At 35.4% G+C, this 26,975-nt stretch overlaps 4 protein-coding genes and 1 pseudogene across 5 annotated transcripts; 3 read left to right on the top strand and 2 right to left on the bottom strand.

The window, feature by feature from the left end:
• The first annotated feature begins 1,098 nt into the window (after positions 1 to 1,098).
• On the top strand, positions 1,099 to 4,489 carry LOC147551594 (ABSCISIC ACID-INSENSITIVE 5-like protein 4). Its single transcript, XM_086668909.1, has 4 exons — positions 1,099 to 2,868; positions 3,397 to 3,468; positions 3,712 to 3,741; positions 4,236 to 4,489. Exons 1-4 carry the CDS (start codon positions 1,765 to 1,767, stop codon positions 4,308 to 4,310), a joined length of 1,281 nt encoding a protein of 426 aa, XP_086525035.1. The 5' UTR covers positions 1,099 to 1,764; the 3' UTR covers positions 4,311 to 4,489.
• A 336-nt stretch (positions 4,490 to 4,825) lies between these two features.
• Positions 4,826 to 8,075, bottom strand: LOC147551593 (THO complex, subunit 5). Of its 2 annotated transcripts, none has more exons than XM_086668907.1 (5): positions 7,603 to 8,075; positions 6,713 to 7,003; positions 6,033 to 6,369; positions 5,326 to 5,666; positions 4,826 to 5,227 (listed from the first exon to the last, which is right to left on the bottom strand). In XM_086668907.1, the coding sequence occupies exons 1-5, from the start codon at positions 7,747 to 7,749 to the stop codon at positions 4,979 to 4,981; spliced, it is 1,365 nt and encodes a 454-aa protein (XP_086525033.1). In that variant the 5' UTR covers positions 7,750 to 8,075; the 3' UTR covers positions 4,826 to 4,978. The 2 variants fall into 2 exon arrangements, with proteins under 2 accessions (XP_086525033.1, XP_086525034.1); XM_086668908.1 differs by having other exon boundaries at positions 5,326 to 5,648; positions 7,603 to 7,787.
• A 1,065-nt stretch (positions 8,076 to 9,140) lies between these two features.
• On the top strand, positions 9,141 to 10,622 carry LOC147551592 (protein SLOW GREEN 1, chloroplastic pseudogene; annotated as a pseudogene).
• Positions 10,623 to 18,202: 7,580 nt separating this feature from the next.
• LOC147551591 (mitogen-activated protein kinase kinase kinase 20-like) lies at positions 18,203 to 19,522 on the top strand. The gene has a single exon (XM_086672621.1). The coding sequence runs from the start codon at positions 18,313 to 18,315 to the stop codon at positions 19,420 to 19,422; it is 1,110 nt and encodes a 369-aa protein (XP_086528747.1). The 5' UTR covers positions 18,203 to 18,312; the 3' UTR covers positions 19,423 to 19,522.
• A 4,975-nt stretch (positions 19,523 to 24,497) lies between these two features.
• On the bottom strand, positions 24,498 to 26,466 carry LOC147551590 (uncharacterized). The gene is made up of 3 exons (XM_086669358.1): positions 25,707 to 26,466; positions 25,415 to 25,600; positions 24,498 to 25,281 (listed from the first exon to the last, which is right to left on the bottom strand). The coding sequence occupies exons 1-3, from the start codon at positions 26,148 to 26,150 to the stop codon at positions 25,000 to 25,002; spliced, it is 912 nt and encodes a 303-aa protein (XP_086525484.1). The 5' UTR covers positions 26,151 to 26,466; the 3' UTR covers positions 24,498 to 24,999.
• Positions 26,467 to 26,975: the final 509 nt, after the last annotated feature.

Raw genomic sequence — 26,975 nt, 5'->3', positions numbered from 1 at the left:
TCAGAAAAAGGGTTAGGTTTCCTCTGCATAACCGTTCCTAGAGAGAGAGAGATTGAGATCTATTTTTCCGGCGAAGGGAGACCCTCCGCCGGAGTTTCCTCTTCTATATTTTTTTGTTCTTCTGTTTCCTCTTCTATGTAGATTTCTCTGATCACCAACTATGGAGGGAAAAGATACAACTACCTTTTTTCTCTTTCTATCTATCTCTTCATCAACATTGATCATCTCGGAGAAGACGGTGGAGGACGGTGGTTTTAACTGGTAAGTTGGAAGATGAGATCTATAATCACACCTAATCTCACAATCCAAAAACTCATCTCACAATCACATTGATCACAAGATTGGCCCCATCCCTAATCTCACAATCCAAAAACTCATCTCAAAATCATTAACTTCAGATGAGATCTATAATCAAACCCTAATTAGAAAACAAAATCTGCAAACCTTGGTTGGTCTGGGCGGTTAAGTCATAATCTTTACCCTAGATGCTTTGATTCAACAATTAATCTTTTAAATTGGAAGACATAAGAGATTATTTGTTTTTCAAGAAACCTAAGGTTATGGTTTTTGATGAAGAAAGATATATTATCAGAAATTACATTTATTGATGGTGATGGGTGGTGGTGGTGGAGCGATTGGTTTCTACGGCAAGATCGGGTGGTGCTTCGTGAAGGTGGTGTGGTGGTAATGTGATTTCTATGGTGGTGTGCGACGATTCTCCGGTGACGGAGGCGGTTTTCTGGCGGCAGCGACGGTTTTCCGGTGTCGGCGGCGGTTTTCCGGTGACGGCGACGGTTTTCCGGCAAGAAGGCGGTGGTTCTTTTATTAGTTTTACTGTAATATTTTGTCGACCTTTAGGGTCTTTTCATTCACGATCTTTAGGATCTTTTGTCGACCTTTAGGGTCTTTTGTTTGAGTCAGTGTCTAGTCCCATTTCTTTCTCTTCATGAGGCACTTTGCATTTAAAGGTATGTAACTCTCATGAAGTTTTCAGAGGAGAGAAATAAGAATGATGTATCATCCATGTAAACATTGTGATTTTATCACTTATTAATGGAAATGGTTCCCTTCGCTTCAAAAAAAAAAAAAAAAAAAAAAGACAAAAGGAAAGAGGAGGAGACAGAAAACCCGAATAAATAGAAAGAGGAAGAAGAAAAATTAGAGGCAAAAGAAACCCATCTATTTTTCTTCTCTCGTTGGTCCTTCTGATTAATATCTATTTTTTTTGTTTCCAATCTTACCCTTTTGTTCATAATTCTATTTTTGGTTTTAAAAACGTTTGATTTTGATAGTTGGTGAGAAACTTTAAGATATTGTTTCATGTATTTACTGTGATCTTTGCTTTCTCATTTAAGTTACTCATTTTAGTTTGTTTTTGTTTGATTTTTCGGGGATTATTGTTCTTCAATTGGTTATTGTGGGATTTAACTATGAAATAGTTTTAGGGTTTATTCTATTTTTGTGATTGAATTTGAAGTGAAATGGGTTTTGGTTGAAAATCTGAAATTGAGGAATTGGGTTAGTACAGTTTTGGATTGTTGAACTTGGGTGTTGTTTAATTATTGAAGTCGTTCTAGAAACCTATCTAGGGTACTGTTGGTTTACTCTTTCAATTTGGATTAGAAGTTGAAGAAAACAGGGAGAAAGAAAGAGAAGGAAATATGAGTGAGTAAGAGTAATTTTAGTTGATTTGGTTCTTAAATTGGTGGTTGATTTATCAATTTAGTTAGAAATATTGATCAATTTTGAGGTTTAAAAAAAAAAATGGGATCAAATTTGAACTTCAAGAACATGGGTGATATGCCACCAGAGAATAGCAGTAATGGTGGAAGACCTTCTGAGATTTTTCCATTAGCTAGGCAAACATCAATCTACTCTTTAACTTTTGATGAATTTCAGAATACTATGGGTGGACTTGGAAAAGATTTTGGATCAATGAATATGGATGAATTTCTTAGGAATATTTGGATAGCTGAAGAAGCTCAAGTTATGGGTATGCCTTCTTCTTCCTTCGGTGCCACCGAAGGAGGGTTACCTAATGGAAATCTTCAGAGACAAGGGTCTTTGACATTACCAAGAACACTAAGCCAGAAAACTGTTGATGAAGTTTGGAGAGACCTGTTTAAAGAAAGTGGTGGCAGTGGTAGTGGTGGTGGAGGTGGTGGAGGAGGTGGTGGAGGTGGCAAAGAAAAGAATGTGAATGTTAATGGTGGATCAAATTTACAGCAAAGACAACAGACGTTCGGCGAGATAACTTTGGAAGAGTTCTTAGTGAGAGCTGGAGTAGTAAGGGAAGAGATTCAGCCTATTGAAAGACCAAGTAATGGATTCTATGGAGAATCATACAATGCCACTAACAACAATACTGGTTTAGCTCTAGGGTTTGGACAACCAAATCGAACAAATGGAATTTCGGTTCTTGGTGCCGAGAATAATAAACTAATTACCCATCAAAACCCTAACTTAGGTATCAATGGAAATGGGAATAGATCATCTCAACCACTCCATTTATCTAACAATTCTCAGTTAGCTAACCAAGGAATAAGAGGTGGCGTTATAGGACAAGGAAAGAGTATGATGAATAATGGGTTTGTTCAAGGTGGTGGAGGAGTTGGTATGGTAGGTCTAGGAACCGGACCTGTGACGATTTCAACCATCTCACCGGCAGGTACACCGTCTTCAGATGGACTTGGCCCGCTTGGGAAGACTAATTGCGATAGTTCTTCCTTATCACCAGTTCCATATGCTTTTAACGGAAGTCTAAGAGGAAAACGAACTAGTGCCGTTGTAGAGAAAGTTGTTGAAAGGAGACAGAAAAGAATGATAAAGAATAGAGAATCAGCTGCAAGATCACGAGCTCGTAAGCAGGTGAATACTCGACTCGACATTATATTAGACTTATAATTCTTGTTGAATAATTTTATTTCCTACTGCTAATACTTAAGTTAGATCAGATAGCATATTCATGTCAAAAACTTCATATTGTTATATGTCCGCTCGTGAAAGTGAATGGAAATGATGACACTATAACTACAGGAAAAAAAACTGATGGAATGGTCCCACATCGGTTGTGGAAGGAGCATGTGCTCAGTTCATAAACGGGGTATTTTCCGAGTGAGCTTTTGGGGTGAGAGAGGCCCAAGACCACCGGACACTGGTATCAGAGTCCAGAAATAACGACCCTGAGCCCAACAGTCTGTTAAAGTTAAAACCAATGGTTGAGACGGAGATTTCGGGATATTCTCACATTAGTGGAAGGGGGAGGTGACCAGTTAGTAAGTCGGAGAAAACCTTAATCTATAACCCGAGTGAAGTAGAGTACCAATATCATCCTGTTATACTAATTTCTTTCGCTTCTTTTTTACATGAATTTTTTTTTTTATGAGTTTCTACCAGGCTTATACCCTGGAACTCGAATCAGAAGTAGCAAAACTTAAAGAGGAAAACCAAGATTTGCAGAAGAAACAGGTATATAACTATTCAATATTGAGGAGTCTTTCACATTGAAACGTGAAGTACTAGGTATACTTACAATTTGACTTAAAGCTTTGTCGGCATCACTCTTACCTGAAACTAGAATTCATCTACGAAAAAAATCATCGGTTAGGTTGATGCCACATTAGATATTAAGTCAAAGTACTTATAGGACAATAGTACAAAAAGCATTTCCTTGTTAAAAATTATTTCTTGACTGTATTTTGGTTGGTGCAGGCTGAAATTGTGGAAATGCATAAAAAACAGGTATGTTGGTCCTTGAGCAGTAAAACCTAATTTACCTTCGTTTCGACAAGTTACAATCAGGCTTTTGTTCTGGCTTCCCGTTGTGGACAGGTGACCTGTTCCTTAATTTCGCTGGCCGGATTGCCCATTCCTTGAATTTACTGGTCAGACCTATTAAGCCCAAAGGGCGCACAGTTTTGTTTTTGGTGAGTCACAAGACCATCCAGAAGGCCTTGTGATGAGTCACAAGACTATCAATCACTGTATTAAGGAATCATACTTTTCAATAATGTTATCTACTGTATAAATTGTCAACGCACCATCTACAAATACACCAAGTACTTTCTTCTGTCAAGTATTTGGAACAGCATGATTGAACCATTAATAAACATCTATGAAGAAAACGCAAATGTCTAAACAAACGGAGACATCATTCATTACTTAATGTACATCTCCATGTGATTTATCTGTGGGTGGGTGACCGGATTTTTCTTGTTCTCTATTTGTTGATGTAGGTATTAGAGATTATGAATCAACAACCTGGAGCTAAGAGACAATGTTTAAGAAGAACACAAACTGGCCCTTGGTGAAGTAAAACGGTGGGTGGCTTCTGTACATAATAACAATGAGTCAAGTGAGTTATCATCGAGAGTTGAGGGCTTTATATTTATATGTATATCATTGGTAGATTAAGCTTCACCATTTCTGTAATTTGCAATAAAGAATATGTTACTGCACTGAGTAGTGTTTGCTACCTTATTCATGGAAACCTACTGTCCTTTCACGACTTCTTTAGGTATGAATCAGTACAGCACTGGAGTCTTACCGAAAGCTGACATCTATAGACAAGAATGGGTTTAGATCTAAAGTTCATTGGTTGCGTGTTTAATTGTATTCAGAAATCATTTGTGAATGTATTAATAGTTCAACTAAAAAGCAAAACCAGGAAATTGTATAACGAAGGTATGCCCAGATAACAGACTGAGGAAACTTCGAGATTCCCAAGGGGTCGTGCATTGGAACAAACCGAGGCCTTTCGAACATAAAAGACGGATTGGACGCTCTTAAGAGCAAGAAAAGACTAATAAAGATAGAGAGCTAATAATTTTGAAAATAGAACTTTCACCAGAAATATATCACAAACAATTTTTATTTTTTTTTTGAACATATCACAAACAAAATTTGATATCGCCAAATAAAAAAAAACTTACACTTCATTATCAATTTTCAAAGACTACATAATAAGCAAAGCAGTAACTCAAGCAAGAGCTAGCTGAGACTTTTTCCGGGAACGGACCTTTTGCAAAAGTACTGTCTGTATTTGATTCTGTTGGCGTGAAGAAACAGAGGCACTAATTCCTCCACTGTTTTGACTTTTATCGGTTATAAGCAAAGGCGATACCTCAGGCAAAAAATATATTCCCCCCAAATGTTGGGCCCATTTATATGGGCGTGAGGTTCTGTTTTCGTCAAATGCGGCAGCAGCACCGGCCACTAACTTAGCTGACTGCATCATAACCCGAAAATAAGCAAATATTAGTCTTGCAAATCTAACAAAGTCTTCGCATATAAGTTGAACAGAAAATGTGCTTCGAATGTTTATACCTGGTGAGGAAAATTGGTACCAGTGTCATCTGGGAATAAGTTGGATAAGATGTTTGTCTCTGGTTTTTCACTAGAGGACCCTTCAAGTCCAACACATACAACATTCAACTTCAACAAGTATTCGAAGAAGAGACTGACCAATTTCGTGGGGTTGGGATCCGTAACCTCGTTATCGTATATGTGGAGGATAACTCTAAGGGGATGAGATTGATACATTCCTGCATGGTCTTGGTTCTCCTTGCCCGATACCGTCTTTCGTCGCTTTCTACTTCTCCGGTCTTCGTCATCCTCATCAGCTACATCCTCCTCCAACCTGGTTTTCTCTGTGATTTTAGATATACCTGAAAAGTCGGAACCACAATAGTCGGAGTTGTAAAATAGGGTTCATTCGCACAGACGTACAAGATAATGGCACGAGTGTCTAAATTTAATAATTGAAGACCCATAAAGAAATTAAAAAAGCTGGAGCTATTTCTTGTGACCATTTTATAGTTAGCTGTGAAATTTCTATCAAGTCCATATCGGAAAAACCAAAAACATAAGTGCTAAATGAGTGATAAACCAACTGTACAAGATAATGAAAAACATTTACATGTTTCCTCTGCTCCTAGGCGTGTTATCACTCTTGGTATTTTACACTTCAGGAAACTCAGTATCACTTAATGGAGCAAAAGAGCGACTTACTTCTAGCAGTTCTAGTCAATTACCTGTATCCCTACTCGCTTGCTGGTGGGCGAAAGATTGAGCATCAATCATACTTCCAAGGATCTCAATATCAATATTCTCCCCGAACGCTTTTTTCTGTGCTAAGAATTGCGAATAAATCACATATAGAGGAGGTGGAAGTAGTTCTGCCGAGTTCTGTTGCTTCAATTTCTCAGACTGGATAACTCCAAGTCGTTGTTGTACAGGTAAGGAAGCTTTCTTCAGAGCTTTCAAGTGTGTAGGGAGACTTGACAAGAACTTCTTCCTGTTCGATATGGTCTCCAAGAGGTCCTTCTTGTGTTGCTCCAGTTTCTCGTGAAGTTTACACAGTTCTTTTCTCTGGTTCAAAGTAAGGGTAATTCCCAAATTTTATATCATATATTGGGAAGTATTATACTTAAACAAAATACTAAATTACTAATAACTTAGTTTAGGTAATTCACAAACACGACAATATTCGCGATGGGGTCATTGACAACTATAAGCTAATAGATTCAGATTTCGATCTTCTCTCCCGAACATGTAGAGCAATATTTGTATGTATAGATAACCTTGAGTAATATTTGCATGTACAGATAAAAAGCTAATGTAATGTGTCATAACAAATAAATTTTGAGCAATACTCGTTAATGTTTCATGTATCTAAAACCTTCAATACGGTAAAATCATAGAGAAGATTTACCTGGTAGAGCTCAAAATTGAGTCTCTTTAGCGTTAGATCCCGGGTACTATCAGTAGCCATTGCTTTCCGTTTTATCTCTTCAGGAGCATCACTGAAAAATTCTTCCTGAGATACAAGTTCAATGTCTGGATACTTCGACTTGAAATCTTTGGAAGTCTTGATAGCTTTCACATAATGATTTTTCTCATAAGTCAAGTTCTGAAGCTGCAGTGTCGTTAACTCAACTGGCGCTTTTGCTTGTTCTGTTTCGGCTTTTACACGATCTTCTTCCAGTAAGATTGATCGATTTGCCTACATGTACCCAAACAATCAAAATGTGGGATGATGGTCTTCAGAATTCAAGATAAACATGAACAATGAAGATCACAATATATCAGTATCCCCAGTGATAGTGAACAAAAACAAATGATGTTTGTTAACCCAAGTACTGGAAGCAAGCTAATTTTTCAGAGAATTAATGAGATACCAATTTATCAGAACATGAAATAAACCACTTCTAGAGTTGAGAAACCCTAATGTGCATGTTAGTGTGACATCATTTTCTACAAAATCAAAATTCCATACGAAAGAATTTGCAAAACCCTAGTTGACCCTAATATCCATTTACACCAAAAGGATTAGCATAGTATTAATCATTAATTGCTTTACAATAGATATAATTTGTGTTTGGAAGCTTAAAAATTGGATTAGGAATCAAAATCACAATTCCCATTTTTAATCACCTACATTAATCTTCAATGCTTCCCCAAAACCCTAAAAGTACAACAATTTAGCTAATATTCATTTCTTTTGAACCCAAAACATTGAGTTTCAAATACTACCCGTAAGGCCAAATGATTCGAATACTGATAAAATGAAACCCTAAAAGTAAAAAAGTTAGAGAGAGAGACCTGGCGGAGATTGACGAAGTGGAGAGACATTTGAGTAAGGAGTTCTGTAAGGTGAGATTTAGGTTTTCCTTCTTTCTTAATGGAAAGCATCTCAGCCATGATTTGCTCCATTGATGTTCTGCTCTCTTCCAGTAAATCGTACGCCATTTTCTTCTTCCAGGAATTCGTACGCCTTCTTCTCTATCTTTTTCGCTTGCCCATTGGTTTAGAAGCGTGGACGAAGTACTCAAAAGCGTTGCTGTAAGTTCTTGCTGAAGCGTCGCCGAATCCAGTGTCGGAAGTTGGAAAAAGGCGTCGCTAAATCTAGTGTTGGAAGTTGGAAAAAGGCGTCGCTAAATCTAGTGTTGGAAGTTTCGAAAAGGCGTCGCCAAATTATTATGACGTGCTTGCAGAAGTGTCTTCCACTGTGGTAGGTATTACTGTTGATCACTTTCAAGATTACATTTTCTTACGGTTTTCTTCTGTCGATGGATACTGAAAAATCCGAAATCTAGTCGAATTTGTATGTAGGGGTGGCAATTTAGTCCGAACCGGTGGGTTTTTTCCCGAATCCGCCCCTAATGGAACGGGTTTTACCGCCCCGTTTATTAAATGGGACGGTAATGGTATGAAGATAAAACCATTTACCGGGTTCGGGGCGGGTTTGGGATTAGGTAGTAAAACCCGTCCCGCCCCGCCCCGCCCCGATTATATATGTTATGTATTATTATATATACAATAGGTTTCTAAATTTTTTTTTATCTTATATCATCAATTTTACTATTTTATATTTTATATTTTATATTATGTAATAAGTTGTAGTGTTTATAGTTGATAAAACCAAAATGTTATAAAATTGTGTTTATAATATCTATATTATTTTGATTAATCTAACTTATTTGAAATAAAAATATGAAATTTATGTTTAAATCCGACCCGCCCCGCACCGTTTCATGTTAAACGGGGCGGGGCGGGTCGGTAATGGTGAAGTAATTTCTAATCGGAACGGGTATGGTAATTAAATACCCGCCCCGATTAAATATTGAGACGGGAATGGTAAAACCCGTTTACTAACGGGGCGGACTTGGGAAAGAGGTAACCCGTCCCAAACCCGCCCCGTTGACATCTCTATTTGTATGAGTTAATTCCTATATGGCCCCCTACTTTGTGACCAGCTTTTTTTATGGCCCCCAAATTTTTGTAAATTCAAATATGGTCCCCTATTTTCATGGAAATGTCATAACTACCATTCCCATTAATATATTTTCAAAATAAAACTAAAACAAAAACCTAAATTTCACCTCACTTCCCTCTCCACCACTCATCTCCCTCCACGTCACCTCTCTCTCTTTCTCCAAGTCAGCACTCTCATGAAGGTCGCCGGCCGGAAAATTTTCCGGCCGGCGACCTTCAAACTTAAAAAAAAAAAAAAAAAAAAAAAAAAAAAAATTCACTCATCTCTCTCTCTCTCTAAAAATTCCGACGAAGGGGGTTTCCCTTCGCGGAATCTGGTCTGTTGAAGAACCTAAATAAGGGCTTCTGTGAGTGTGATCTTCAAATAAAAATTCAACAACTCTATCTCCTTTATCCTCCCCCCTCCTTTGTAAAACCCCCACCCAAAACCCTAATCTACCACCATGGATTCTTTAAGCAGAGGACCTCTCCCACAAGCAATTCGCTTCTCTCCTTCAAATCCCAATCGAAGTACATCACTATCATCTTTCACTTCGAACTTACATCTTCCTCCCAATTCTCAACTTAGGTTTCACATTAGGGCTTCATCATCTCTAAATGTTGAACCTGGAAAAAACCCTATCCTTAAAAAAATTAAGGGTACCGCCGGAACTCTCGTTCTAACAGTAGCAACGGCTTTAATGATCGGTAAATTCTCTAACCTACCTGCAAAAGCAGAGACTCCGGTACCCTTAGTTGAAGAACAAGAACGAGAACGAGAATTGGAAGAAAGAGATGAGGAAATCAAAGAATCGCCTTTGACTGAGTTTCTTGAATCTCATTCAGAAGCAATTGATGCATTAAAATCTCTACTTAAAGAAAAGCTTGATTCAGGTGAAGATGAAGAAGCCCTAACTATTTTGAAACGTTTAGTTTCAGCTCAACCATCAGAAGTTGAATGGAAATTTGTAATGGCAAGATTACTAAACGAATTAGGGGAAAAATCAGAAGCTAAAAAAGTGTTTGAGGAAATTCTGAGTGAAAATCCACTTTCTTTTGAAGCTTTATTTCAAAATGCTTTATTAATGGATCAAATTGGAGAAGGTGAAGCTGTAATTCAAAGACTTGAAGAAGCCCTAATTCTTGCTGAAGAAGAACAAAAAGATAAAGAAGCCCTAATTTTTTATTTTTTTTTATTTTTGAAGGTCGCCGGCCGGAAAATTTTCCGGGCGGCGACCTTCATGAGAGTGCTGACTTGGAGAGAGAGAGGTGAGTGAAAAAAAAAGAATTTTTTTTTTTTTTAAAGTTTGAAGGTCGCCGGCCGGAAAATTTTCCGGCCGGCGACCTTCATGAGACTGTTGACTTGGAGAGAGAGAGAGGTGAGTTGGAGAGAGAGGTGACGTGGAGAGAGATGAGTGGTGGAGAGGGAAATGAGGTGGAATTTAGGTTTTTGTTTTTAATTTTATTTTGAAAATATATTAATGGGAAGGGTAGTTATGACATTTCCATGAAAATAGGGGGCCATCTTTGAATTTACAGAAATTTGGGGGCCATAAAGGAAGCTGGTCACAAAGCAGGGGGCCATATAGGAATTAACTCAATTTGTATTCTATAAGCGAAAAATTATCTGAAATTTTTGAATAGAAATTGTACTTGATCTGTACCTAATTTAGTCTACAGAAAATGGCTATTTGACAATTTGAGTCAAAATAATTTACATAAAAAAACAAATGAATTTTTAAATTACTAAAAAGTTTCATATTACTATGTGTGATTGTATATTTTGTTCGAAATATTATCTTTAATTGCTTTAGATCGTATTGAAACATTATGAGGCAGTTTTGGTGACGACTTGTGAACATCTTTAAGTGTGGGTCGGGCCCTGTAATGAGTACAGCCGTTCTCGCTCGACAAGTTAAGAAATCCAACTTGATCACAAAGACCTCACATCTTAACCAAATCATAAGATAACAAATTGGACCAACCTTTTTTATAGTAAAATAAACAAATCTTTTCTGTTGTAAAATAAACCGACTTTTTATCCTACTTTTTTTTCTATCAGAAATCGACTTTCACATTTTTTATTTCGAAAACTTTTTTTTTTTTTTTTGCGAATAGGATTTTCTCATCTCTGTTTTGGCACGTATTAAACAGATCCTAGAAGTATAAGATATTGAAAAGATTAGATCTTTTTACCGTACTTCAGAGTTCAGAGACAGATGATCATAAAAGCTGATGGTAGGGCCAATTTCGGTTAACGGCTGGGCCTTTAACGGAAAAAGAATTGAATTTCACGTGGGGGCAAGTTGACGGTAGGACCCCACTGACGGTTTGTGGGCGGGTAGGTTAATCAGGCACCGCATCAATTTCATTGGCTCTGCATCTAAACTGCTCCCGTAACAGTCAATTTGAAACTTTATGACCTATTTTTCTATCTTTAGACGGCCCAATCCCAATCATTTTGGCCGGTTACTGGCAGATCTGATCGGTTAGATTTTGTCTAATTTGTAATCTTTCACTAATTGGAATAATTTTGCAACAAAAAAAAATTACCTCAATAATTGATTTTAAGGTACTGATTAGAGTATTTAAATTCAAATGGACACGATATATGTTTAATTTAAATCATAATGAAAGAAGCTTAAAGCCCGACAAATTTATTGTCAAAATTATATATAATAGAGTTGGATGTCAAACTGTTTTCACGAAGACTCGATTCCACGACTTCATGGACTTAAGAGGGGTGAACATAATACAAAATCATTTATCAATTACAAAAACACCCCTCTTAAACCCTTAAATTCGTGGGATCGAGTCTCGGAAATTTAAGTCTGGGTCTATCGTACAATAAAACAAATTAAAAGGAAATTTGAACGAAATAAAAGACAATTTATCAGTATATAAATGAAAACTGTAGCTCAGTCAAAATGTATTTTGAAGAAAATAGTCGTAGTTTTTTTCTTTTAAAAAAAAAACTTCATTTTTATAAAAAGAAAAATTAGTCTAAGCTGTTTGTGAGCAAAAAATATCTTTATTCTATGTTAGATTAAAAGTTTAATACAAATAACATTGAAATTCAATATTCAATTTGTGACATATCAAACATTATTAGAAGCAAAACGATGATTTTAACTGAACACGACTAGCTTAAAATAATAGTTGTACAATACATAGTTTAAAACCTAAAGACGATATTTTGAATATGGTTGCTTCTGTATCGTTATTTTCACCTATATGTTTACGGTTTACTTATTGTTGGGAAATAGATTTTCCCCAACAATAGATTTCTATTTTTCAAAATCGATTCAAAAGATGGAATAGATGTATCCAAAATTAAAAAAAAAATTAAGAAGCAGTGTAACATAGTAGAAATAAGAACTGATTTAACACTATCTCTCAACCTCATGAAAACACAACTAGGTTAGAGGGGGCCATGGCCCCCTTCGATCTAGCCGCAACAGTTTTTATTATAAGCTATAACCATGATTGTCAGAGAATGTTAATGGTGGCCAATACGCGGACAACCAATTTTCTGTACGGACAACTATTTTATGTGGACAACTAGAAAAATTAAAACTTTTATACGGACAACAGTTTTTAAGTGGACATCACTCACTCTATAATTATTCTTTCACAAACCCTAGATTTTTTTCTTCTTCGTCACCAACAAATCGGTAGAGTGAGAAACTATCTATTTATCTCTCTAAATCTGTCTAATGAAACTCTCGTAAATCCTACTATGTTTCTTTCTCTTTCAATTTTCAACCACCACTTTTATTCACAAAGAATGGATTAATAGCTTTCTCAACCAAAACTCCAAACTTGGTAGCACTTCTACTCTGGTAATTACTATCTTTGTAACACCAGAATGAATCTCAATTGTAGGTGTCCTAATATATGACCCGTGAAATCATATGTAGTTACTATGAATCTGAAACAATTTGGTTTTTCTTCAACAAAAATATATGAGGAAGATGAAGAAATTTCTTCTGTCTTGCTATTAATCTGCGGGACTCAGAGCGGTTTAAACTGATATTGCAATTGAAAGTGGTGTTTTTTTCTCTAGGGATTGAGTGAACCTTCATGGTTTCTGAGGCTGTAAAAGGAAAGAAGATGAAAGTTTTCTGGTTTTGAAATAAACTTGAAGATACCAAAATGGCTAAAACAAACAGATTTGAAATTCAAATTGAATTAGTGGTTCCTGACGATAGAATCAATTAATGGTGCAAGTCCTAGATAAGTATAATATGAATATTTAAGTCTTGATAGAGTTTTCTCCTTATTAAGTCAAAGTCAACTAAGTCAAACATAGTTGATTCGCACTGGACCCGAAAATAGTTATCCATATAAGAAAACTGGTTGTCCACATATTGACCACCATGTTAATTTAGAGAAGAATAACAAGTGAAGTCTTCTAGGTTTTTTGGTAGTAGTATTGGATTACAACCCAAGAGACAAAGGGTTCACTCTCGTCTAAAAATTTATAATTTTTGCGTCTAGCATGTGTTTTTCTCTTATGCATTTAGGAAACACTAACAAGGGTTCAATTCCATCTAAGAACTTATAATTTTTTGGTTTAGCATGTATTTTTCTCTTATGCATTTACGAAAAACTAATAATTTTTTTAATTGAAAACTGCATTTAGTATTAGATATTTTAATCTTCTTTCTGAGTTTGAGAAACAGAACATTCATTCAAATGGATTGGAAAACAAAAAAAAATGACTATGACTCTTTTAGCAAAAGTTTTGTCTCAAAAACCTCTATTTAGATGAAGATCGCAAGTGACGAAAATAAAATACAATTAATCCAAACAACCGATTAATTCAAACCTCTTATTTCACATTATATACAAAAATCATTTCTTATAAGTGGAGCATAAGTATAAAATGTAAATAAATTGTCAAATAAAAACAAACGATTTCCTATTTCATTGGCCCCCCTTAGTCTTTAATCCTGGATCCGTCCATGAATGCGGCAACTGCACCCCCACCACACGACCATATCCATTGTTCGTGCGAATCGAATTTATGACTTCTGAATTTATGACCTCTAAAGTAGCGGCCTGATAGTCTGATAGATCAGTGTAATAAGGGAATAATTTTAACAAAAAAAAAAGTGGAATAAGGGAATAATTTCAACAAAAAAAAAAATGTGTAACAAGGGAATATAGATTACTTCTACTAGGCAGAAAAAAAAACGGTTGTAATTAAAAAAAAAAAGTACAGCATCCACGTGACTCTCGAGTCTGAGAAGGTAGCGGCGGTAACATGAGAGCACATGCCCACTGTACCTCAATCCAGGCTAAAAACGTGACCTTTCCATTTTATCTCCTTCTGCTCCACTCAAATACTAATTTTTTTTCTTTTTATTACCTTATCTTTTAATATTAAATAATTAATTTATTAAAATCTTGATTTTTAAGTTGTCTGGTTCCTTCATCAAAAAAAAAAAAAAAGTTGTCTGGTTAAAATACGTTCTCATTTAAAAGTTTTGGATCACTTTTTAGTTTATCATTTTTAAGTTTGTATTCCTTTACTAAACTCCTAAACCCTTATTTAACAAATCTTCTACACTTTTATAACAAATTGTTTTGGTAAAGTTGGTTTTGGAGAAATAATAACTTTTCTTAAGAAGGAATCACACCATAATCATTTATCAATGTATCTGGACAATGGATAATCTAAGTTTAGCTTTAATCTAGTAAAGTTCTACTCATTTTAAATAACTCAAAAGTAACCTAGTTCCTTAAAAAAACCATGATAATTTGGGGTTGGGGAGTAAAATAAACAATTGATCATAATTGAAGCCACATTATATAGAATAAAAGGTAGTTTTAAAGGCGCCCCTGTAAGTGTTATGGGCGTCGCGGGTCAAGCAAATTTGAAAGGGAATTTGTAGAAGAAGGAGGCGCCTATAACATTTATGGGAAGCCTCTGTAAAACTTCTCGGTATTGGAAAGACGGATGCTTAATACAATTTTCATGTCTCTTGAGCAAACTCTTTAAACAAAGTAAGGGTTTTTTTAGCTTACCTCCTCCACACTAAGTAGTAATTGAATTCACCTTTACTCTCACAATGATTGATAATTGAGTTCACCTATTCAAATTTATTATTTATGGCAAAATATGTGGGTCACATTTGACATAAGTACATTAGAATCATAAATAAAACAATACATAGACAAAATAAGTCTCTGCGAGTCATATTCTTGACTAAAACCAATATGAAATTACGATATTCTAAATACTAAAATCACATTACCAAATCGTTGTTCTTGAAAATCATATTTTCTTGTCACACGTCCAACATTGGATTAGTATTTTTAACAAAGTAGCAAGTCTAAGGAAGTAAACTTAAGTACTAATTATGGAGGTGAGTAAATTCAATTACCAACTTGATTTTGATGATAAGCAGAATGACCTGGAAGATAGAGAGAAAAAGACCCACTATCCCATGTTAAAATATTCTTTTGACTAGGTTGAAAGTCCATTGGGGACATCTTAATAAGTCATTAAGCCTAAGAGCATCTCCAATAGCCCTCCATAATGCCAAATAATGGGGTTATGGAGGGAGTTGGCCATTCACCAGAATTGAAAAATTTGGCGGGTCACTGATCGCTACACTAAATTTGTGTTTGGTCCCCATAAAATAATAGAATATCGTAAAAGTTTTGATTTGTAATTTAAATCTTGTAATTCCAATGATTATTTTAATAAATTAATTGTTATCATGTTTATTTTAAAATTGAGAGTTAAAAATGATAAAAGTGAAATTTAGTTTGAAGAATAGTGTTTGGTCGGATTTTTAGAGTTGCGATGACACATGTCATATTTGATTAAGGAGAGGAGGCGAAGTGACATTTTATTCTTTTAGATCTCTATTAATGGCCATCCTGGAATGTTTTACCGAGGAGCGTGGGAAAAGGAGTGCAGCCGGTGTTGTCGCGGCTGATCCCCCTTTATCTACATCCCCTTTTAGAAATGTTAAAGATTAATTACTTGTAAAGAAAACGTGGTTAAACATATCAAAAGATATCAGCGGAAGGGGCTGGAAGATTTTTGAAAAAAGATGGCAATCTAATATGATACAATTGACTTTATAAGGTTAGAGTGGTCTAGTTTGAGTTTAACACGCACGAAAACTCCATTTTTTCCGATTTTATAGATGTACATATATTTCACAATCGGTACAAATGTATATATATAATTAAGTAGGTGAATCCACCTAAATTCATTAATAACTTGGGATGTTTGTACGTTTGTATGAAACCCATATTTCAACACAAAAAACGAGTACTCTCAACCAGAAAAAAAAAACAGAAAAAAACGAGTTAGAAAATCCATTCAAAATTCGAAGTAAACGATTGGATTTTCGCTATGTATCTTCTCTGGATAGTTTGGGCACAGATATCCGGCTAGTCTGTCATTGTTGTTTCTAGAGAAATTTCCTATGCAAACTGGCCAACAAGTAGTTTAAATTGGAAACATTTAATATTAGTTGAGATTTGTGTGGATGGATATATATTTAGATCTACAGCCAACCAATATTAATTAGAGTTAAAACAGCTAGCCCTGATTTGACATTGATGTCTCACATGTATGCTAGCTTGTTCCAATATCTTCTATTTAGTTGATATTGTAAATTATTTTGATAGCCAGACCATACCTTTCTTATGAGATGAGGCTGGTCTTGTTTACTATATCATATTTTCATTATTAAGCACAGCCAATGCCAACCTTGATCATATCTCTATCTTTAATTAGATGCCATAGTTAAAACACCCTACCTTGCTTCTGAAATATGTGAATTTAATGCTATGGCACTTGATACTTGAAGTGTCTCATAAAATTACCAACGCGAGGGAGTTTGTTAAGTGTAAATTCTTAGTTAAAAAAAAAACATTAAACCACGAAACACAATAGTCTGGTTCTCTATCTGTATATATGATTACACGCAAAATAGTTTTGAGATAATATATTGAAGTGAGTACTATGACAGTACAACCGTTAATTAATATTTGTTGTACGTAATAATTAACTAATTATTTAATTAATTGTAAAGTTGTAATTTGTTAAATTAATGATTAAGTTGATTTGATAGATTTTCTAATCACTAACATTGATTAAATTACTATTCTATTATGATTAGTGTGGAGTTTCCTTCATAAAAAATTGAAACCCTTGATAGATAGGATCTTTGTTCAACTTGAGGAAAAGATATAATGACGATAGCATATTGGATATAATGTCTCCCAAAATATTGTACAACTATTGATTAGATTTTCTTTATGTAATTTACAATTTATAATGCACATTATTCACATTTGATCTAGTCTAAATTGTCGGTGAGAAATTTAAAGGGAAAAAAGTAAGAGAAGACTAAACTCAACAACCATATGATTAGTTTGTTACTCGTAATAAAACTCACCTAACAGTTTTAGTAGTACTTAAAATTGACCAATGTGATGCTCATGGAAAGCAATAATCTTGCTTTTGTTAGATGGGGTTATAATCATCCGATTTAGTGTAAGGATATGTTTAGAACCATGATTCTTCGATTACAGACTCAGTCTCCAAAACATGGAGTTCAGAGAGAATTTTTGAAGTGTATTAAAATCTATGGAATAAGGAAGAGCCATCGAAAATATGTGGAAATTGTAGAGTACTAGTTTGTGGTTTGACCCAAGCTGCAACTCAGGTCAGCCAACTAATGATTCCGCCTCCGAAGTTGGGTCTCTTGTTGGAGGTGATTTGTTTTTAACAAAAATCTACAATGTTAGAGATTGAGTTACCCATTATAGATGATCTAATTACGGGGCCAAAAACAATGTGAATCTTATAAAATTTAGTGAAAAAGGTGCCATATCTACTATTAAACAGAACCAAAATATTGTATTGAATTTGAGTAGGAGATAGACACTAATATATTCCACAATTGCATTGGCCAAAATCTAGTTAAGGAGTAAATCAAAGGTATAAAAGAACGGTTTAGCGAGTAATTACTATTATTATAAATTAAATAAAAGATTTATTTCCAACAAGTCGTAACATAAGGTCAGAGGAAAAATAAATAAATGAATGTTACAATTGTTCATCAAAAAAAAAAAGAATGGCGACGTTAGAACAAAAATGAACTAATGTTTTATAACTGCAGTAGTATATGGGGCTAGCTTCTACATACAAACAACCAGATACTAATACTTGTGAGTCCCAAAAAAAATCAAGTTGACATAAGATATTTATCTTTTCTTTTTAAAAATATTCTTTTTATTTTAAATTTAGTAGTTACTCCAAACAAATTAAAAAAAAAATGGAAATTTCCTTAATCCCACGTGTTATAATATAACTTGTGAAAGTAGAAAGAAATATCCTTGACTCTCACGTGCTTATTACCAACAAACCTAAAATCACCTATTTATAGTTCCCATTCAAAGTATCTTGCCACATTCTTTAGCTGTTCTCTTCTTCCCTCTTTCTAAAAAAAGAACCATTCAAACCCTAAAATTCAAGTCAAGAATTAAAGAAGAAGAAGAAAGAATCGAAATTGATAGTTGATTATGATGATGGAGTGGGAAAAAGGGGAAATTATAGGTCAGGGTAGTTTCAGTTCTGTTTATTTAGCAACCCCAAGAAGAAATTCACAGAGTTTTTTTCCTCCATTAATGGCGGTTAAATCTTCATTAGTTTCTCAATCATCTTTACTTAAGAAAGAAAAAGAAATACTTACCCAATTAAGAGATTGTCCTCAAATTCTAAATTGTTTTGGAGATGATTTAACAACTGAGAAGAATGGTAATGAATTCTATAATTTGTTCCTGGAATTTGCTTCTGGTGGTAATTTATCCCAATTTTTGAAGAAATCTGGTGGGTCAATTCCAGAATCATATGTTCAATTTTTCACAAGATCAATTTTATTAGGGCTTTCTAAAATTCATGAAAAAGGGTTTGTTCATTGTGACATTAAATTACAAAATATTCTTCTTTGTAGTTCTGATCATGGATTAACAGAAGTTAAAATTGCTGATTTTGGGTTAGCTAAAAAAACAGAGGAAATGAAAAACCAGAGAAATTCAGATGAAGATTTGTTTGATTTAAGAGGAACCCCACTTTATATGGCACCAGAATCAGTTTCTAGTTCTGAATTTGAACCAGTTTCAGATATTTGGGCTTTGGGTTGTTTAATTACAGAGATGATTACAGGAAATCCAGCTTGGAAATTTCAAAAAAACTCAGATATAAGTTCTCTGTTATATAGAATTGGTTTCAAAGATGAATTGCCATTAATTCCTGATGAATTAAGTGAAGAAGGTAAAGATTTCTTGAGAAGATGTTTTGTGAGAGATCCAAGAAAAAGATGGACGGCTAAGATGCTTTTAGATCATCCATTTGTTCTCAATTCTACTGTTTCATTACCCATTAATGTTAATGAAGAATCTCCAAGAACAGCTTTTGATTTCCCAGAATGGAGTTCAGAAAAATCATCTATTTCGAGTTCAATTGAATCTTCATCACATTCAATATTAAATTTTGAGGATGAATTTGATCGATCGGAATTTTCAAGCTCTCCGTTGGATCGAATTCGACAATTGGCAGTGAAGAATGACCCGAATTGGTCGGGTTCGGATAGTTGGATCACAATTAGAAATACAGAGTCTCCTCTTTCTTAGTTAGAACAGGGTAATCAAAATCTCTACTAAATTCAACGGTCGAGATTAACCTAAATTTTGTATTCTTTAATTTGTATATATAAAGGTTAGCTTCTAAAAATTTAACCCTCTATTTTGTTTCAATATGAAAGGTCCAATATTTGTTGGACTGTTAAGATTTTAATCGTCAAAATCCCACTGGTTATAGTACAGGTTGTTAATTCGTTTGTACATGTAAATCTATCATTCCGTACCCGAATTTAGAAAAGTGATGTAAGTTGTAACTCTTAAGGGGGCGTTAACAAAAACTCTCTTTTAATAGGTTATACAGTAGGTTGAGTAAGAACTAGTTGGTTGCAGTCTATAACACACATGAAATAAATGTCTTATAAGTAAAACGGAGTGTCAGAAGTAAATGTCAAATAAGTAAATGAAGTGTCGGTTTCAATTTTAAGAAAGGTAAGATATGCCATCAAAAGAAAGAGAAGAATCTAAATGTGAACCACATAGAAGGGAATTATTAAATTGTAGGGTAGGATGATACAAATTACATTGTCTTACAAATTGAGAGGTAAAGAATATCCAGCCAAGTTACATTTTGAAACTTGTGATTCTCAAAGGGCATTTGGATTTTAAATACATGGATATTATATTAGAAAATTACTCTTTGTTTTATGAAAAGTATATGCTTTATGACGGAGGTATCTTACTGTTCCAAGGTGGTACCTAAACTCAGAATGGACTTTCTGTTCCTCTCCCATTAGGACCAAAGATTCTAGACTTGGGAAATTTTTCTAAAATTCATTTTAAGCACTACAAAACGGAGAGTAGTTCTCTCATTAAAAAAAACAAAAAGGAGAGTAGCAATTATTTGAGAATTTTGACCAAAACCCTATATCATTCGCATAAGAGGGGTTCATCAAAAAAAAATCACATAAGAGGGTCTATCGATCATCTATTGGCAAAAAATAAACAGGGGTAGACAAACTGAAAACAACATTTTCATTCCTCCGCATTTTCTAGACGATGCATGTGGCTAATGATATACTAGGAAATCAATTTTGGCTCCCTGTTTGTGATCAACTGACCAATTTGACCTCCATAAGTGTCGGAGTTTTCTGTTTGGTCCCAATTGTGTTCAAAATTTCGGTTTGGCCCCTTCACCTCACAGCTACTTCATCCTTCTCTATACTCCAATTCACCTTCTTCAACATACAAAGGCCGCCGGAAACCAGCGATTTTTTCCTGCGACCTTTTTCTTTTTTAGCTTTTCTTCTTCCCACCTCCATTATCACCTTCCCCACTTATTTTTCTCTATCATCTCTTCGATCTCTCTCTCTCTCTCCCTCCTTCTCATCTTCTCCCCGACTCCCCCTCTAATCTCTCTATACTTCGTCAGAAACTCGTTTGGATTGGGGAAACCCCAAATCCAAACACCCTCTTCGTCTGGAAATCCAAGACGAAGAGGGCTTTTCTTTGATTAGAAATTTCAGGCGAAGAGGATTGATCATCGTTTGGAATTTCTCACACGAAGAGGGTTTGTCTTCCTCTGGAATTTTCCAGAAGAAGAAAACGTCTAAATCTGGGTTTTCCCAAATCCAGACGACGTCTCGGCAATGAGAAACCCTTCACCAGAACATAAAGGTTAGAGGGAGAGAAAGGGAGGGAAAGAGAAAGGGGAGAAGGGAGAGACAGATGGAAGAAAAGAGAGAGAAATAGAAGACGGGGAGAGAAATAAGGTGGGGAAGATGATAGAGGAGGTGGGGAAGAAGAAAGAACTAAAGAAAAAAAATTGAAAGTCGTCGGAAAACTCCGTCGGCCAACAACCTCCTCCGACGACCTTATGTTGAAAGTCGTTGAAGAAAAGAAATTAGAGAAATTTCATGAGGGTGTAAAGTTAGACAAAGTTTGAGGGTCAAATCGAACTCCCGACCACTTATGGGGCCAAACAAAATGTGTTACCACCTATTTGACCCATAACGTATTATGAGGAAATTTTTATATAGTACGATGGTTATTAAAGTGGTGTGAAAAATCCAGAATTTGTGAAGGGAGAAAGAAACCTCTAAAAATGAATATGATCGTTTCCATTCATAATGTGATATGAACAATTAACTGTGATGTATTTGTTGATATTTTATTATTCTAGTCATAACATACTATATGAAACAGAAAAAATACTTTAGAGAAAAAACGATTATATACTTGGAACAACATTATACGTCTGTCATAATGCGTTATGAACATTTACAATACATTATGAATGCTCATAAATAGAAAGTTTGAACATTCATAATGTCGAGAATCGAACCTAAGTCATATAGATTATCAGTGTGCATGTCTTACTAACCAAACTATCAGTTGTTTTTTTTTGTTTTGGAAAGAGCTATCAAGTGTATCTCATCAAAAAAAAAAAAAACTATTTAGAGTTGACAACATATTTGATAAAAAAAAAAGTGTTGACAACATAGAATAAATTTTGGAGTATATAATGTAACATAGCTCACAAATTTTAGAAGAGCCGCTGTAGTATAAAATAATAATCCTTCCTAAATAGGAAGGGACAGGTCGTAATCATAAATGAGTCCGAAGTGTCCTTTTCGAATCGTACAGAGAGATGTCAGAGGACGATTTTTTAAGGGACCGTTTGTTTGGTCATGAAGTTCTTCAAGTTGAAGAGAAGAGAACAAGAGTTCATGTGATGATGTGACTAAAAGGTCTTAGTCCAAAGATATTGTATCAAGTCCCTAACAAATATCATTTCAATTTCTTCTCCTACAAAAATAAATAAATTTTAAGTGGGGTGCCTGTGATGGGCCCAAAGAGAGAGAAAAGCCCAAGAATAAAATGAAGAAGCGCCTACAGAGAAAACAGCTAGACTTGATCCACTCACACTATGTATTTGCTAAATCCACCTTTCAAAAGCTGAAAAAGAACAGGAAAGGATAAACATCAAGTTAGGGGATGAAGGCCAAGATGGAAGCTAGGAGTTGGATGATGAAGACAATGGAAGCTAGGTTTTGATGAAGATGATAAGAATGATGAAAAATGAGATGAAGAGAAAAATCTCCCCTCACCACCACCATCTCCCTTTCGCCGTAGACGAAGGGAACATTGACTGTAAGAGAGGGAGATGGTGAAGTGTTTGTCTGGGTACACTAATTTGACAGTCGAATGTCTTTAAGACTATTTACACCATGTTAATTGTCTTAACCGTGCTAACGTCTGTCTGCCAGGATACGACCAGTTGTTAGAATTGATGGTACGTTGGCTACTTGACTCTGAAAGATGTCAAACAATGAGTAAGTAATATGAATTCTGAATGTCTCTTTAGTCAGCACAAATGCTTTGTGTGTTGTCAACGGTTGGCAGCCCAAGTGGTTCCAAGGTGTTGACATAAACTCCAGACCTCCCTGGAGGTCTCAGGTTCAAATCCCAGAGAAGGTGGAATCTTTGGTTATTTGATTTGGGATTATTAGGGTGTAAATAATGTAGTTGGGCTTTAAGCCATTATCTTGTTGGGCTATAGGCCCGGTCCTGTTTCAGTTTGAGTGGGCAGTTATTGAGCGTCCGACATGGCTTAACTAGAGGTTACCCGAAAATTACCTTGATTCGCTTTCCCAATTTGAATCCAATGACTCATTGTGAATGAAGATCTGAGAGCACCAATTGTAGCTCTTCTACTTAAGACACACGAACACGACAATTTATCTTAACCGGAAGTTAGCTAGAACACAAAGAACATCTTCTTCTACTTAATTGTGAATCTATACTTAAAAGACAATCCTTTTCTTGACCCAAACTTCCATTAAAATTTTGATTGTTTATTCTTATTAACAATTAGAGATACGAGGAAACACCAAAATCGATCTCTTATATATTTATCAAACTGGTTTATGGTTATATCTATAGCCTAGATACGGTCAGATTAGGTGGTGGGAAGGGTTTAGTCCCACTGAACTGGGACTTCACTAGGCTGCGAGAATGTGCTGGTCCGACCCAACACGTGATGGTTTTTTACCAGCTCTAGGCGTAGCCCTAGGCTGCCTCGCACTAGGCACGTTTCAGTAATATGCTGGGCACGTCTGACCTCACTCCTGGTCAGGGCTTGGCCTAGCCCTATGCCATTAACCTTGGTCCGGTCTTTTTCCCATTAGCCCGAGACTCTTTCAGGACAAGGATCTCGGCTTATTAGCCCAAGACTCGAGCTCTTGACTACTTTGTCCGAGACTCGTATGTTTACTTTTTAATTCGTGTCTAGTGATCGATTTTGATGCTCTTATGTGTGTAATCTGTTGTTGTATGATCCAGTCGTCATTAGCCGCAAGACAATTATTCGACTCGACAATCATAATTGGTTTCTTCATACAACTATTATTGTCTAAAGTTAGAGGTGTGGTCCCTAAAGAGGTTAAGGAAGTCAATTATATTCCCGTTATACTTAATTGCACTCCTGATATCACCAAAAACGAATGACTTTAGTTTTGGGGCTTGTGGATATGACTGCTAGCCTAGTACACTCCTGATAATAGTTTAGCTGTGGGTAATACGGTAGATGGTAAACAAAGAGGACGTGGGTTCAAACCCCAGCCTCCTCATTCACCAAAATTTTGCCAATAACCCTTGGCTCAAGTGGTAAGAGGTAAGTCTTCCAATTTAAAGGTCAAGGGTTCGAGGCACAAGCTTACCAATTCAAAAAAAAAAAATACGGTAGATAGTGTTAAGAAAAGTAAGATTTTAGGAGTGCAATTAAGTTTCAACAGTTTGCTCTAGTACTCGTTTCTTTCTGTTCATATTGATGTAGCCAAAAGGTACTCACACAAATAATTTTTAATGAAAGTGATGACAAATATTTTTTTTGGATATTTACCAATATATTTAAGTTTCGAGAGTTTGCTCCAGTACTCGGTTTCGAGAGTTACTCCAGTACTCAGATTCTTTCTGTTCATATCACTTGAGCGTGAATCAAATGGAGAGAGAATGATGAAAATACACGCTCGAGTAATACGTCACCACATCAGAGGGAGGGCCGCGGAAGGGACAAAATGGAAGGATGAATAGAATTTTTGATATATCAGTACCATGTACTATTAAAATGGAAAAACAAGTAGTCCCTTTTGCCCCTTTATTAAATTATCACAAAAATAAAAATAAAATCTTACATCATAAAAGTCCACTCCACCAAATTACAACCTGTCTTCGGGCACCAGTCGGTCAATTAAAACCGTGTTCAACCTTTCACAACTCCTTTGCCCGTGCCAAATTAATAGCTGCCCCTCTTAGCTGTCTTCACATTCTTCAAATAAATCTTACTTAAAAAATAAAAAATAAAAAATTAAACAAAAAAAAAAGAAGAAATTACAATAAAACTATTTAATTTATCTTAAGTAATACTAGCTCCTTTTCAATTTCTCTCTCTCCCTCTCTAAGGTGTGTTTGTTTATTTCCCTTCTAAATTTCAGCATGTCTGACTTGTTTGAATCTGAATCATCTCATTCGAATAGACCCAACGCTAATTCGAACAGCGAGTCAGATGTCGGATCTAACCCATACAGAGAAACAAACACCGCCTAAATTTTTCTTTCCTGTTGGAAAAATTTAAGTGTATGTGCAATTCTTGAGAGAGATGGCGACATTGATTTTCTTTGGATCGTAAATTGTTGAACATTCAATTGTTTTGAAGAATTTAGGTTTCACTAATCTCCCCAAAACGTAAGCCCTAGATCTGATTTTGAAATTCAATGTCATCGGAATTGGAAGAGTAGTAGTTCCGGTTGAACTGCTTAAACTAGCTCCACCACCATATAATGGAATCTTGTTTCCTTCCACCACCACTGAAATTGTTCTTTTACTCTTTCTTGATTGATAAAATTGCTTCATCTGAACAAACAAAAAATGAAAACCCAAATCCCCAATTTCATTAAAATAGATAAGAAATTAAGAACAGATCTGAATTATGGAGGATTTGGAGAGAGAAAATCAGTAATGGGTTAGTATAGGGTTAAGTACTTACAGTTCCAGTGGCTAGAGTAAGATCAGAGAAGGAGAGATCTAATGGAGATGAAGTAACATGAACTCCAAAAAATGTAGCAGTATTACGAAATTGAAGCTTTATAGTTGAATTCATGGAAACCATATCAGTTGCTACTCCAGTTGAATCTGTACCAGCTTGAATTTTCAATTTCTCAAATGTGATACTCTGCAAAATCCAAATACCCATTTCTTAGAAACCCCAATTTCAGAGTAAAATTGAAAATCTAGAGAGAGAAAGTGAGAGAGAGATTAGGTTTAGGTGGTGGTAGTACCTTCATAGTGATGACAGGTTTCTGAGAACGACTAGCACCCCAAAGAATCAAAGAGAAGAAAGAGAAAAGGAGAAAGAAACCAAGAACAAAAGCAAGAATATAACATCTTCTAGGTAACCCATTATGAGTACCTTCTTCTTCAAGAAACCCTTCTTCAATAACATCACATTCTTGATTCCATGGTTTCTGACCTTTTCTAGGGTTAATCTTACGTGACCCAGGTTTTAAAGATCCAGAAAATCTACTTGAAGATGATTCACGAGAATGATGACCAACTGAATGAGGAGGAGATCCAACTGGTGTTGAATCAAATGAAGTTGTAGTTTTTCCACCATCATGAGAATCTCTTGATGGAGATTGAACGTAATAGACTGGACGCCGAGGAGATCTCGCCGGAGATGAAGCTGCTAGACTTGTAACTTCTGAATCTGTCTTGGCGTGCATTTTCTCTTCTCAGATCTCTCTCTCTTTCTCTCTCTAAAGTTACTCACTTTCTCTCTCTAAAAACCAAACTTGACCCAACTTTGAAGCTAGCTTGTCTGAGATCTAGCTAGTATATGTTTATACACACACAGAGAGAGACTCTCACTTTCTCTCTCTAGATTAAAACACTGGAGAATCTATCTTTATTGAAGTAAAAGAGTAATTAGGTTAGATGGAACTTGGAAGGAAGGGATTTGATCTGTAATTGAGGAAAACTTTTCCTAGTTAATTATGATGGAATAATTAGGTTAAAGATGATAATTATTTGGGTTTAGGTGTGTGGGATTAGCTGGCTATCCTTAATTATTACTCACTATTAGTATATCTGACGAAATTGGACTATTTTTTTAATTTATGAATACGGTGGACCAATTAGTATATGTGACGAAATTGGACTACTTTTTTAATTTATAAATTTCGGTGGACCTAAATATTAAAATAAAAGATATTTTGGATTTTGGAACAACCGAATCAGGTCAATAATGACCACCGCTCTCTATTGTCGATTTTATCTTCACTCCCTTGAATTATTAGAAACACTAAAGATTGAAACTCTGGTCCTCACTTCTCATGCCTGTGTCCAATTATTTTCGCGTTATTTTTTTCCAGTGTGTAGAAATCATCCTAAAAGTAGTGTTAATCTTGGTTACTCACTCAAACCACGAGTATATATTAGTAGAAAAAGTTATTGTTTCGCGCCTAAGATTTATGTCTACATCGGTAGTTGACCTTGAGACTCTTTTGGCTACGAAGCGGATAGATTGTCATTGTCTAATAGCTAGTTAG

This window comes from Eschscholzia californica, unplaced genomic scaffold, assembly GCF_041429995.1.
Source record: "Eschscholzia californica isolate CP2 unplaced genomic scaffold, dmEscCali1.0.p SCAF_3, whole genome shotgun sequence".
NCBI classification, from domain to species: domain Eukaryota; kingdom Viridiplantae; phylum Streptophyta; class Magnoliopsida; order Ranunculales; family Papaveraceae; genus Eschscholzia; species Eschscholzia californica.
Note: the sequence above shows the minus strand (reverse complement) of the source record. Positions and strands in the feature narration are given on the sequence as shown.

Excerpts from the sequence above, each read along its gene's own strand:
- LOC147551594 (XM_086668909.1), top strand. The coding sequence starts at position 1,765 with ATGGGATCAAATTTGAACTTCAAGAACATGGGTGATATGCCACCAGAG. Across the intron at positions 3,469-3,711 it reads AAGATTTGCAGAAGAAACAG|GCTGAAATTGTGGAAATGCA; the intron begins GTATATAACTAT and ends TGGTTGGTGCAG. Across the intron at positions 3,742-4,235 it reads TGGAAATGCATAAAAAACAG|GTATTAGAGATTATGAATCA; the intron begins GTATGTTGGTCC and ends TTGTTGATGTAG.
- LOC147551593 (XM_086668907.1), bottom strand. The coding sequence starts at position 7,749 with ATGGCGTACGATTTACTGGAAGAGAGCAGAACATCAATGGAGCAAATC. Across the intron at positions 7,004-7,602 it reads ACTTCGTCAATCTCCGCCAG|GCAAATCGATCAATCTTACT; the intron begins GTCTCTCTCTCT and ends GGGTACATGTAG. Across the intron at positions 5,228-5,325 it reads GTACCAATTTTCCTCACCAG|TCAGCTAAGTTAGTGGCCGG; the intron begins GTATAAACATTC and ends GTTATGATGCAG.
- LOC147551591 (XM_086672621.1), top strand. The coding sequence starts at position 18,313 with ATGATGATGGAGTGGGAAAAAGGGGAAATTATAGGTCAGGGTAGTTTC.
- LOC147551590 (XM_086669358.1), bottom strand. The coding sequence starts at position 26,150 with ATGCACGCCAAGACAGATTCAGAAGTTACAAGTCTAGCAGCTTCATCT. Across the intron at positions 25,601-25,706 it reads AACCTGTCATCACTATGAAG|AGTATCACATTTGAGAAATT; the intron begins GTACTACCACCA and ends TGGATTTTGCAG. Across the intron at positions 25,282-25,414 it reads TTACTCTAGCCACTGGAACT|ATGAAGCAATTTTATCAATC; the intron begins GTAAGTACTTAA and ends TTGTTTGTTCAG.